The sequence below is a fragment of the Lutjanus erythropterus genome, chromosome 18, assembly GCF_056507025.1.
Source record: "Lutjanus erythropterus isolate fLutEry1 chromosome 18, fLutEry1.hap2, whole genome shotgun sequence".
NCBI lineage: Eukaryota > Metazoa > Chordata > Actinopteri > Lutjaniformes > Lutjanidae > Lutjanus > Lutjanus erythropterus.
Window position 1 is genome coordinate 3,407,140 of NC_139334.1, and position 13,785 is coordinate 3,420,924.

The following is a 13,785-nucleotide window of genomic DNA, read 5'->3' on the forward strand; positions in this document are numbered from 1 at the left end:
ACAATAAACCTTTTTCACAGCAGCCATTTTGACATGAAATTGTGAGGTAAACACAGGTGTTAACAATGATATTAATTAAGGTTCCATTCCATTCAGGTCAAACAAAGTCAGGGTTCTGCTGTTGAACATGCTGGCTCAATAGAATTGCTCTGCTTCACTAAATGGAATACGAAGCTAATTAGTAACGCTGGTAAAACCTGTTTGCTCAATTTCATATCGATATAGCTGCCGAGAAAAGATCTATGCAAAGGAACAGCAGGGTTGTAGTCAGTGGTGACTTCCGAGAACTACAAAGTTGCTAAGTTGACCCGGATATGAAAGCCGGTATCACATCCGGGGTAGCTGCTTAGCATGTTTTGCCTCTTGTCTACTTTCAGTTTAGTTTCATCCTCAGTTTACATCAGTGTTTACCCTAATTATCTCCAGCCGTCATGTCACGGGGGTCAAGTGCAGGCTTTGACCGCCATATCACCATCTTCTCTCCGGAGGGAAGACTCTACCAAGTCGGTAAGTAGTGACAGAAATGAATCAAACTCAACCTGCTCTGTCATCACTACTCATCACTGCTGGCTAACAGGCTAATAGTAGCTAGCAGCTGTGAGCTATCTAGCCCTCTCATAGTTCAGTGTTATGTAGGAAAAAACCCAACTTTATTTCAGTAGGGGCGAAATGTAATTCATGCATAATTACCTTTAATTTAATACAGCTAAGCAGTAATTAACAAACCAAACCAGGTTCCTTTTTTTTTGCATTTGCTTCAGCTACCTTAGTTAGCTTAATGTAGCTGTGGAGTGCAACCATAAGTAACGTTTATTTCTGATTCATCTTATTTAGCAGCCAGTTAGTAGTACACCGTTTATTCCTGTTCTCACAGTTTTCATCAGTTATTCTTATACTGGAGTCGTTATCTGAGCTGTATTAATTGTTAATCTAGGACAAACTGTCAAAAGAAAAACTGTAAAACTAAAATGCCATTCTGCGTATGTTACAAAGGTTTACACTGTGTAGTATTTTGATGAAGGGATGTCATGTTTATGTGCAGATACATTCAAAACAAACAGAACTTGGAAATTTTGGGGAAAAGTACATATTACAATTAAAGATATTATGGGATATCCAGTACCAAAGGAATGCAGTGTACTTTGGAAATATAAATGATTATGCCATCGATAATAATAGATATTTAATATACTTATTAAAACATACTGTGGATCACAAGCAAGAAGGCGTCAACAAGAATATGGTACAAGACTGAAGCTCCTATTATATAACAATGGTTAGACATCATGAGAGAGATTTTTATTAGGGAAAAAATTGCCCATTTGCTCAGCTTGGGTGGTATGTATTTTTTCATACCTTCATACACGTTCCTGACATTTCACCAAGGTATATGATGGTATTTGTGTAAAAAAAAAACCCAAGTCATTAAAAGCTGGTGATAGAAGTCATTGTAGCATATATGACACTGTCTAGCTCACAATTCTTTGTGTCTTACATGCTATCAGCCTTTTTAGACAAGTTTTGCTGGGTTTAAATACTTAAGGCCCATAGAATAATGAGTAGATTGGAAATAAGAACCCTTATTCCATAGGCTCCTGTAAAAAGACCTGATGTAACTTGTAGCTGTGGATACCAACGCCTCATTTGGCTGAATGGAGATGATTTACAGATTATCATGTGACTAATAAACTGCTTTTATAGAAAATAAACAAATTTATATGTGGCAATATTTTCATGATTCTATATCTAGCCATATTAATTTATTTAGCAAGGAGACCTAGGCTATAGAGCAGAAATGAGTGTTAAGGTTTTTCTTTTCTACCTCCAAATAATTCTTCTGTTGCAACTTCAGTGTTTCAGATAATTTTATTTATGATGTCAATATTGTAAATAATACCTTCGGGATTTCTAAATACCCTGATAATACCTTGATACTGCCCAAGCCTACCGTCTGCATAGAGTAAGAATTTTTTTTTTTTTATGTTTTTTGTTTAGTAAATGGAAAGAATTGACAACGTATGACATTGTAAAATGCTCATGGACTAGTTGATAAATAAATTGAAAGATAATAGATTTGTATGTTATGTCCTATTAGATAATGGACATATGGCTGTTTTGTTCATGTTTTTCATTTACTCTCTTAATGTGTGTTTTCTTTCACTGTGTGTTTGGCTGCTTCAAAAGTCATAAATTTACATGCACCATACCTTTAGTTGCATGCTCAAACCACAACCTGTGTTAAAGATTCAAAACAACGAGGTAGCTTGGTTTCTGATAAGTTTGAAGTGTACACTTGTATCTCCTGAGTTTATTTTTCCTCCTGTCTGTCTTTAGAGTATGCCTTCAAAGCCATCAACCAGGGAGGACTGACATCTGTGGCGGTCAGGGGGAAAGACTGTGTTGTGGTCGTCACACAAAAGAAAGTTCCAGTGAGTATAAACAAACATATTATAAACACACAGGAGTTTGTGTTTCTGTGTCTCTTAACACAGCGTGTGGTCAGATTCCAAAGTATGTGTATGGAGTACATTTCTTTTTTGTCTTTGTCTCGCATTTTTCTCAGGACAAGCTGTTGGATGCCTCGACAGTCACGCATCTGTTCAGAATTACAGAGAACATTGGCTGTGTTATGACCGGCATGACTGGTAAGCAATCCAACTGATAGTGAATACCGTAAATTTGAGACATGTAATGGTTCTGTTTTAAAAGTTTCCATCAACAATAGTTATAAAAAATTCCTGTGGGCTGTTTGTTACTCTCCTGTCAAGTTATTAATGTTCTTATTTGAAGCCAGAAATAATTTGATTGTGTCATGTTCATCTCTATGTTTATCTTTTCTTAAATACATTTGTGTAAAATGTTTTTTCTGCCTCTTCTTCCCAGCTGACAGCAAGTCTCAGGTGCAGAGGGCACGGTATGAAGCAGCTAACTGGATGTATAAGTACGGCTATGAGATTCCTGTGGACATGTTGTGCAAACGCATGGCGGACATATCTCAAGTCTACACGCAGAATGCTGAGATGAGGCCACTAGGCTGTTGTGAGTAGTCCCTAATGGTTGCCATCCATTTCCAAAATAATAAATGTTTCTCCATGACCAGAGCTGGTGAATGTTCTTATTTTAGCATCGCTGCATCTGCACTGAAACCTGTTTTTGCCAGTGTTATTGTTATGAAATGTTAATTGCAGGCTGATTTTGAGCACAAATATCTGCTCTTTGCAGCACCAGTTAACATCTTATGTCTTGTAAAACTGTTGTTGGTCAAGTCCTTGTGTTCTTGCACAAGGTTGCTAAAACATGTTCATGACTAAACAGGACACTTTTAATTTAACCATGATTGCAAATGTTTTGACAAAAGTAAAATGGATTCTTCAAAGTGCTATTTAGTGCATCATCCAGATGTTTAAATAGCTGATATTACCTCTTTGCCATTGTTCCTACTGCCCTGTCTTCATTACCCTCTGTGTTGCATCCTCCCTCTAGGTATGATAGTGATCGGACTGGATGAAGAGTTGGGTCCACAGCTGTATAAGTGTGATCCAGCGGGATACTACTGTGGCTTTAAGGCCACAGCAGCTGGAGTCAAACAGACTGAGGCCACCAGCTTCCTTGAGAAGAAAGTCAAGAAGAAACTGGATTGGAGCTATGAACAGACTATAGAGGTGGGTGATACACACTGACACACACACACACATACCACAAATACCTGTTATCAAGCTTCCTCTGCTTATTATAACTGGTATATTCAGATTCATGATGACACATTGGAATTTCTTCCTGAAACAAACCTGTTGATTGTGTCAACCCGTTTGACACACCTCCATGAGTTGTATTACATGGCAAGGTTGCCACTGGTTATGGAATTTCTGGAATGTCATTTTTAGTTTTGGGAATTTCACAGGCACGGGTTAACTTAGGGTATTCTTTATATGTCTGAAAATGCCAGCAAGTTTCACTGAGCTAGAATGTAACTGCATTAGTGGTTTTTCCAGCAACTGGCGTGGAAAACTGTTGCAGCTGTTAAAGGAATGAATATGTAAGTTATGGATTTAGTTATACAAATGAGGAACAGTAAGATTCCTGATCTTGATATAATAAGAACTGTTATTTATTGTTTCAAAAAAGTTAATATTTTTTTCTTGTTGGAAAAAAGAATAATAGATCAAAGCAAACAAGTCAAATATGTCACCCAGACCTACATTTAGTGTTACATCTACATTTTGCAATGGCTTTGTCTGTAGACAAGGAGAACAGGATGACAAACATATGTACTATGACTATATTCATTTTTGTTAAAATGCTAACAGAGATTCAAATACAGCTGGTCCCCCTCTTTGCTTTTTGCTATTTCCAAATGCGTCTATTTCTCAGATATGATCTTTCATTTACTTTCCTCTCCTCCCCTCCCTGTCCTGCTTCTCAAAACAGACGGCAATCTCATGTCTGTCAGCTGTTCTGTCCATCGACTTCAAGCCTTCGGAGCTGGAGGTGGGAGTTATCACTACACAGGAACCTAGATTCAAGTGAGTATTTTCCTGAGACAAAGAGAGAAAATATCTTGATATCCATGAGTTAGGAATATGAACCTGGCCACAGGTGAAGGACTTTTTCCACTGCCCAGCAGCTGCTGTACATGGGTTTTGCAAAACAAAAGTGAAGCAGGGCGTTGCTGAGAAAAGGCAAAAATAGCCAAACCTCTTGGATAAATTCTACAAAAAAAGAAAAAAAGCTGTTCAACAAAACATGCTGAATAGATACAATTTCTTCTGCTTTTGAAGTCTTGCCGTTATTTTTAAGGATTGATCAAAACAGGCATGTTTTGTCATAGAAATTCCCTCAAACTAAAACCAGAAATAAGATCAAAGTAAGTGCCTGCAAGGTTGAATGTGTTCTCATTATGTGCATTTGTGTGTGATGTGCGTTCACATGGATTCAAGCCGTCAGTAGGCAGCAGATGGACAACACTAGTACAGGAAAAAACAGTCAGATGGAAGGGCTGATGGCAAAACAAAGCACGCATGATGATGTGTTGCTATGGTGATGTCAGATTAAAATACACATAATTATTCAATTCTATATATTTTTTGTAATTTCTCTTAAAATTCTTTTGCAAGTTTAAAATTAATGCTAAACCAAAGGAAAAACAAAGGAAAACTGAATTTGATGTATCACTCGTTATTGTTCGTCGGTGCACTAAAATGATCAGCTTCTTGTTGTCCAGATTGCCCATATTTTTTCCTTGTGCGACAGAGCTACTTAATATCCAGTCATGGGAGACGGCAAAAATATTTTAAGTTTGGACGGCAATGCTGTTACTGTTGCCAGTCTTCTATTCTGGCCTCACCTAATTTTACTGTACTGCTCATGTCCACTAAAATAATAATGAATTTGCCACCTACTGTCTGCCTGCCTCCATGTGAACGCAGCAAAAAAAACCCACAAATTGCGTCATTATGACCGTTAACTTGTGTGTTCGTGTTCCAGAATTCTGTCAGAGTCTGAGATCGACGCTCACCTGGTGGCTTTGTCTGAAAGAGAGTGAGGAAAGTTAGCAGCCATTTTGCTGCTGCTATCATTGCTCTGAAAACGATGATGAACGGCAACATGGGAAACCCCACCTCCTCCACTCTTGTCCAGAAGGAGGGTACGAGGAGGACTTGGTATCATCTTGCTCAGAAGAGGTGGTAGTACACAGTGAGCTCAACACAAACAAAAAACTGAACAATTAAGAACAATATGGCCTTTTTAACCAGGTGGTTAGACTACATTACCCATCTGCACTGGCACTCAGCCTTCCCTCTATCCTTTCTCGTCATACCCCGGAGCTTACAGGACACGATATTATCTACATATTGACATCTCCTGTGTTTTCCTTCTAGCCACGCTGAGACATTCTCACTGCAGGCAGCTGCCAAATGGCATCGAGCCTGGAAAGATGCTGGACATTCAAATCTGTCAGCCATATAACACATGAGTCTGATATTTTGATATGCTCTGTGGTCGGTGATGGTGTCAGACATCCATTGGCCCTCTCTGGATGGAGCTCAGCCCAAATGACTTCAGCTAATGTGTGTGACATGAGCAGATTGGAACATGGGGGTGTGGTAACACTACAACTACAGCACAATACCTCTGAATACCTCTTATTACTTTGTATGGACTTGGTGTCCTGCAGCTTCTTGAGTCGCTGTGTTTCAACAGTGCTTCCGATCTTTACTCAGGGCTGCCACAACTGCATTTAAGTCTACGCTGTCCTCAGTTCCAGGATGATGTTTATGTTCTGATGTACTTTGTGATAATAACCCAGGGAACAGCTGTGGGAATTCTCCCATTGCGACAGTCATCACACCCCTGCTGAGGTCTGCTCAGGTCAACATCAACGGGAAGTCTCTAATTATTTCATTCTCTTCTGCGTGTTTTGATCCTCCTCCTCTGTCTCTGTACATTACTGCACTTCTATTAAACTCAGTGTTTTTATCAGACACTTTGTTTCCCTGTTTCTGTTTCTTTGCATTTAACTTTGTGACACTCTAGCCTTCACATTAATCTGACCTCATTCTATTCATATTTGTGCTACATTGGACATGCAACAAAAATGTTACTCAGTCCGACCTTAATGCTGAGCTTTATGCTACATTAACACGCTGTTAGCAGAATGTTAACAACAGCAAGACGGTGGTACCTTTGACTCACCAATGTTCGCACATTATTCCAAGATGGCAACACTCGTCTCTTAACCTTGTAGTCACACCACTGAAACAGACTTAAGTAACGTTCTTTTTCTGTGACATATTTGTAGTTTGTTAACAAGTAAAACCAGATACAAACAAACTTATTTTAAATTAAGTTTCTGTGTGCTTCTGTGGCTCTGTTCGCCAACTGGTCAGTGTCAAAAACTTTAATCAGGACGTGAACATTTTGTCTGAATAATAACTGTCAATCGAATAGAAGACCAGAAGTGGATGTGATTTATACCACAAGTAGTATTAATTCAGGCAAATGCATTTTCAGTGTAATTGCTGGGCCTTCAAAGCATAAAGGGGATTTAATATAGGTATTTAATGAATTATGAAATGTGTTTCCACATCCTCATATTGTACTTTTTAATCTTTGTTTTATTATTAGAATTTGAACCAAACTAAGTTCTAAGAACTGGGGGACATTGAACAATCAGAAACTGAAATCATGGTGTATTAAATGGAAAGATTATGTTTTGCGATGGAAATACTCTTCACTCTTTACAGGAAATATATATATAGAAGAACATCCTACAGGTGGAGGGAAAAACCTAAATGTCAGTGATGCTGTGTTCATGTTTCTTTATATCTTATTCACAGTACTGGAATATTATACTTATATATTTGTTATAATAATAAAACATTTAAATTAGCTACTTGTGTAAAATGTGCTTAGGTAAAAGTAAAAAGTAGTACAGCACATGCGCAGCTGTTTTAATGTTTTTACTCAATCATGAACAGTGACTAACATTTTCAGGCAAAGCATGGATATCTGTTTAATTTGAAAACATAATTTGTGGTGTCTACACCAGAATTTAAAGGAACAATCACCCCCAAATCAAAAATACATATTTTTTCCCCTGGCCTGTTGTGTTAGTTATCACCTGGATTGGAGAATGGGTAGAGATGTCTGCCTTCACTCCAAAATAATGAATCTAAATAGATAGATAAATCTAATCTCCAATGTCCTGACCCGGTTACTCAAGATAATCCATAGACCTTATTGTAAGCAGTTTCATGTAGTAACTACTTCCTGCAGAAGAATCTACTGCAACTACTTTATTTCTACTAGTCATACTTTTCTACAAGAAAGTAGTTCCTACATGAAACTGCCATTATTTAAAATATGTATTTTCTTCTACATTTTATAATATTTACAGCTATAGCCAAAGTGCTTTGTCTCCATTGGAAGTTGCATTTGCAGAGCAAGTCTGCAAAACATTCACAGAATTGTGTAAGTATATTTGAAATTGACGTTTCATATTTATTTTACTCGAATTTCTGTAAAACTCCCTTCCTCCCCGTTTCCCTGAATTTGACTGAAGCATCCTGTTATTCCGTGGAGATTCCCTTCTTTGGAGGAATGAGAAGCAGGAATGTCGCGAACAGCTGAGTGTTCTGTTCCTGGGAATTTCCTGTCCCTTCCCCTCTCGGCCCCACCCTCCCAAAAACTTCCTGATTTAGAGCACTGAGCAATCAGCCTCACACACTCTTATCTCTACGCACATACTGTGAGGAATTCAACTCGCCAACAGTTCCTCATTCAGTGGAAATGAGTTGTTTAGTTATCAGCAGCACTTCCCTGTATGACATGCATTATATGAAAATAAAATGCGGCCGCTCAGAACTGAAACTCAGCTGTCATGCTTTGATGGAAGCTTTTTTTGTAAGCACAGACACACTGACGGCAGCAGAAAATGGGACGTGGTGGAGGTAATTTCCCATATAATTGCAGCTTTGTAATATTGTCAGGCGCTGTTGATTATATGCTGGGTTCTGTATGATCTTTATAGTGATATTACCAAGATTATTATGTTTTATGTACACACACACACACACACACACATGCAAAAGCATTCTTGTCCAAACATAGTGCCTCTGTTGCCAACTGCAATTTTCCACTCACATGTCATCTGTTCCCCTTCATCACAACCTCAATAAATATACTCACACAGGCTTTTACTGTTAAATATGAGTGTTTTTAATTTAACTGGAGTGTGCTGGACTGTTCGCCGTCTGACATATACAACCTGCTCAACTGTACACATTCACAGCTTCCATAAAAAATACATCTTTGTATACACAGCATTTACAATATCATACAACAGAGCTGTTGCAGGTACATCTGTGCGGATGGATGTTTTTTGTGACAAATGATTCGCAGTGTCCCACAAAATACAAGCGATCCTCTTTTATTATACAGCGATCCCATCATCATCATCATAATGTTTCATGTGTTCACATGTCAGCGTGCGTTTGCTCTCCTGCAGCCTGGAGCGGACTCATCCGTTTATTTGGCCATCAAGTCTCTGTTTGATTCCTCCTTTCGCAGCTGCCTGTCCTGTCTGTTTTGTCAGTGGCCACACCGGCGCCGTGTCACCCACACCTTCAGACTCTTGTGACGTTATTGCAGGAAGAAGCAGACATGCCGAGCCATTTCTCTTGTCCTTTACAGTCGTCACCGCAGCCTCTGTAACTTCCTCTCGCCCTCTTCTTTCCTGCTAATGTCCATTCCACTGAATGTCGTCATAACCAACCTAGAAAAAGTCAGAAAAATGGTTAAATACTGGCTGGAAAGCAACTTTTAATGCAACAGTGGAAGCTCTGAATTTTCAACATACCTCCTCATCAGACTCCTCGTCCTCCTCCTCTTCGCTGTCGTCTGACTCGCTGTCAGGCAGCTCCCTCAGGTCAGGTTTGGTCAGTGAGAAGAGTTCTTTCCTGATGTCGTCGTTGTCGCGGCCATAGGTGAGGTGGTAGGGAGTGTGACCTCCAGAGGTCAGGAGGTTGGGGTCCGCTCCTTTCTTCAACAGCAGTTTGACCAGGGAGAGATTCTGCTGGTCCACGGCGAGGTGCAGCGCGCTGCGACCGTTGCGCTGTTCCTGTAGGACACAAAGAGAGAAAACAAGATATTCAGTTAAGAAACCAGAAAATATTCACATTGGAGAAATTTCAACCAGAGAATTAATTGACAGTTAGCAATTAGTTTAATAGTTGACAACAATTCGATTTAAAGGTTAATTTAAATGTGCCAATATTTGGTGTATGGGTCAGACACATTTGGTGATTGTACACTCTAAATGTGAAAATCCCCCACAAAGATTTGGTGTGTGTGCTTACCTTTGCATTAATGTCAGCCCCAAGATCCACCATATTCTCCACCAGTGAGAGGAAACCCTGAACTGAAGCCAGGTGGAGGCAGTTCTGACCTGGAAATAAAACAGATCAGAAGAAGACATTAACAATCAGACCAGTCATTTTATACCCGCAGTTTTCTAGAAAATGGTGGGTCTATACATTGATTTATATTAATCTGCCATGTTAATGTAGATTACTAAAGGAAAGTGGACTTTGATCTGTGACACTTTTCATTTAACGAGACATTAGTTCATGTTTTTATTTTATTTTTTAAATTTGGGTCTGCAAACAAGCCAACAGTGCTGTACTCAAGGCTTAAAAACATCTGCTCTCAAGTCTGAAACTGAAGCATCCCACATTTCAATTTGGAGCCTCAGCATCTAACATTACGTGCCATGTAATAGATGGGTTTTTGTCAGGATGTGATGGCCATGGTATTCCCCTTGCTTGTTTAAATGTTTCCTTCCTCCTAACCATACTGTTCAGGGATAATGGGCAGCAGAAATGACTCTTTTCAGGCCCACCTCTTCTTTCTTTTAACTAGCAGTTAAGACCAGCAGCAGACTGGATAGTGTCTCATCCGTCTCCATGCATCACCACAGAATGAAAATCACCACTTCTACAAAATATAATATTCTGCCTACTTACCACTGCTAATTTCAAACATTTTTGAACGCAAACAAAGGAAAAGTCAGTGTCACTGTTCTACAATCTCACCATGGTAGTTGCAGGCGGCCATCATCGCATGTAGATGCTCTGGCTGACAGTTCTGTGTGATGACGCTGAAGCACAGCAGGTTACCATGGCGACAGGCGATGTGAAGAGGTGTATCCCCGTTGTCGTCAACCAATGTGGGGTCACAGCCGGATACGAGGAGGCGCTGGCACACATCCGCCTGGTTTGTTATTACTGCTAAGTGGAGAGGAGTCTGGGATGGGAGGAAGTTAGGAGAAGACAGTTTGAGTTACTGAGTCAGCAGGAACCTTCACTTTTCTTCATGTGATAACAGACATAGTGCATTAATTTTTATTACTGCTGCAGCCTGGTGGAGAGGACAGACAGACAGAGTAAGCAAACAGAATGGGGTGGAGAGGAAGACGATCTCTCACACACCTGTCTCTGGTCATTTTGTGTGTTGAGGAAGTCTGTGTTCCTGGACAAGTCTATCATCGTTCTGATGTAGTCCTTGGCCTCGTGGATGATGACCAGGTGGAGCAGCCTACAGAGACACAGAGAGATGTTGGAAAACCTGTTAGAATACACGTACGCAACAGCAAAATCTACAAGACAAAAGGAAGATTTTCCACAAGGAAACAAGTGACACAAAGTCACTTGACATTTTGTAAGCAAGTAAATAACAGCAAATACATACAGAATACCTCTGATTGTGTGTGTGTTTTTCCATCTATATCAACTACTGCTAGTTTTGAATAGTGAAGAACTGACGTAATAACTAATGGGTCTATAACTGGTTTAAAAGGCACAACAATTAGCTGACAGGCCAGAAAAATATAGAAAAGCAGAAAACAGCTTTATAATGTACTAAATCGGGCACAGACTACAAGTAATGGTATTGGTGCAGCAATTAGTCAACTGAAAGAAAATTAGTTACCAACTATTTTGATAACTGATTAATTGTTTCATTCATTTTTGAAGCAAAAATGTCAAACATATGCTGTCTATAACATTTTAAATGTAAGGATTGCTGCTTTTCTTTGTCACTGACTGTTGGTTTGACAAAAGAAGAAATTTGAGGACGTCACTCAAGACAATTTTAATGAGCATTTTTCACATTTTTTAAAAAACATTTTATGGAGTAGACACTAACAATAATCTGCAGATTGATCAATAATGTTAATCACAGCCCTAATTTTATCACATTATTGCAGAGAATTTGTAAATCAGCCCTGAAAATGCTCAGTAGCATATGTTTGAAATTGACAAAAAATAGTTCTTTCTTGATGCAGTTTACATACTGGATAATGTGATTCTTTATTTTTTAATCTGCACTCAAATAGAGCTGCAACTAACAATTACTTCTGTCATCAATTAATCTGTTCATTTTTTCATCAATTAATTGATGGTTAGTTATTCTATAAAATGTCAGGAAAGGGTGAAAGATGGCTCCCAAAGCCAAAGATGACGTCCTCAAATGCTTGTTTTGCCCACAACCCAGAGATGGTCAGTTCACTACCATAGAGGAGAAAAGAAACCAGATAATGTTCACCTTTAATGAACCGAAATCAGAGAATTCTAAACTTTTTTTTTTCTCAAACCAATTAATCCATTATCAAAAGTTACCAGTTAATTTACGAATTGATTCTTGGGTTACTTGTTGCATCTCTACACTCAAATCAATATGATGGGCTTTGTAAATATAACACTGCAATCAATTTACAGTTAACTGGGATCATTTACAAAGAATGCTAATTGCAATTAATCAGTGCAGATGAATAAAACAAATGGCTCCTGTAGAAGCTGCTGATGACCCAAAGCGCTGCCCGGACCCCACACTGTGACTGCAAATCACTGTAACCGCTTCATGCTTCATTGCTTCATTGCTTTGTAATGGATAGATCCTATGATCAGTTAAGTCACATTATTCTACTTAAGCCTAATATTACATAATTTGTGCACGTGCTATTACAACATTTAACAGTACTGTCCTGAGTTTGGAATCTGGACTATATTTCCCGGCGGATGAATTGCGTTATAACAAAAATAACATTTAGAGTTATTCATAATGTTATTCCCCCTGGTTTTATAATAGCAACAAGCCACAGACACGTATAGCGGAGCGGATCTTCGCCCTCAGTCTCCACAGACGTACGTTTGTGTAATTTAAGGTACTTTTTCTAGTTTTTTTTCCCCTTCTTCTCGCTCCACGGGAGCGCGCTTGGGTCGGATTCCTTGGCGACGCGCCCGGGACTTTCCCAGTCTGACCCGCGGCCATAGTAGATTCCCTCCTGATAATAGCCTTTTGTTTACGTCCAATACCGCCGTGTCCGACCACAGCCAGACCCATTATCAAATCCGGACACCCGGTATGTGTATTTTTAACGCTGCAGCAATACTTTTATAAGCTACAGTGCTGCAAAGTTAAGCTCCGGCGCGGACTAAAGTTAGGCTCGGGCCTGTGAATTGTAATGACAAGCTGGAGGAAGACATTCCCCACAGGAAAGGATCAAATTACCTCCAAGACCCGAGCTGGGCCTACTCAGCCGATACTACGAGGCAGCCTTTATCTCTGAAAATTCACAAATTAGCTCCGTAACTTTATCTCTGGTGTAAAACTTACGTGTCTCCGTCCTCTGTGATCTGCGTTTTCCATTCGTGCAGCTCTGCGGTGACTGCGGGAGCCTGTTTGTGCTGCGGCGGCTCACAGTCCAAGTGGAACTGACGGATCTCGGCCGCCACAGCCTGGTACTCCTCCTCTTTGAGCGAGTCCAAGCCGCTGTCCAGCCGCTCGTCCGTCGACTGGGCCGGCTTCCCTTCTTTAGATTCTCGGCCGTAATCCATTTGGTTTAATATACTGGTCCGGTGGAGGTCCATGACGGTTTGTTGTTCGAGACGAGGTGCGTTAGGTTGTCTTCTGACGGAGTCGTGCAGCAGTCTGTAAATGCCCTCTGTGTGTGTGTGTGTGTGTGGCTGCAGAGGGCGGAGCTAACAACTAGGTGGGGGATTTCCACGAAACTGTCACTTAACATAACATAGCACACAGATTGCTGGCTCCAAGAGGGGATTTCTATTGAGACACATAAATATACTGCACTCTGTCACTGAGAAAGCAAAGTACTTTTGCAGCCTACATTTGCTGCACTTAAAATACACCTTTCTGCAGTATTTCTGTCCTCATTTGGACTTTTTTAAAATGCCATAGTTCCATAACAAATATGCATTTTATACTTGC

At 39.8% G+C, this 13,785-nt stretch overlaps 2 protein-coding genes across 2 annotated transcripts; one reads left to right on the forward strand and one right to left on the reverse strand.

The window, feature by feature from the left end:
* Positions 1-309: 309 nt before the first annotated feature.
* psma6a (proteasome 20S subunit alpha 6a) lies at positions 310-6,482 on the forward strand. Its single transcript, XM_084742382.1, has 7 exons — positions 310-507; positions 2,335-2,429; positions 2,564-2,645; positions 2,884-3,039; positions 3,484-3,662; positions 4,429-4,523; positions 5,485-6,482. The coding sequence occupies exons 1-7, from the start codon at positions 432-434 to the stop codon at positions 5,540-5,542; spliced, it is 741 nt and encodes a 246-aa protein (XP_084598508.1). The 5' UTR covers positions 310-431; the 3' UTR covers positions 5,543-6,482.
* A 2,212-nt stretch (positions 6,483-8,694) lies between these two features.
* Positions 8,695-13,528, reverse strand: nfkbiab (nuclear factor of kappa light polypeptide gene enhancer in B-cells inhibitor, alpha b). Its single transcript, XM_084742225.1, has 6 exons — positions 13,174-13,528; positions 10,989-11,094; positions 10,593-10,803; positions 9,858-9,946; positions 9,359-9,619; positions 8,695-9,274 (listed from the first exon to the last, which is right to left on the reverse strand). The coding sequence occupies exons 1-6, from the start codon at positions 13,425-13,427 to the stop codon at positions 9,239-9,241; spliced, it is 957 nt and encodes a 318-aa protein (XP_084598351.1). The 5' UTR covers positions 13,428-13,528; the 3' UTR covers positions 8,695-9,238.
* Between the last annotated feature and the right edge of the window lie 257 nt (positions 13,529-13,785).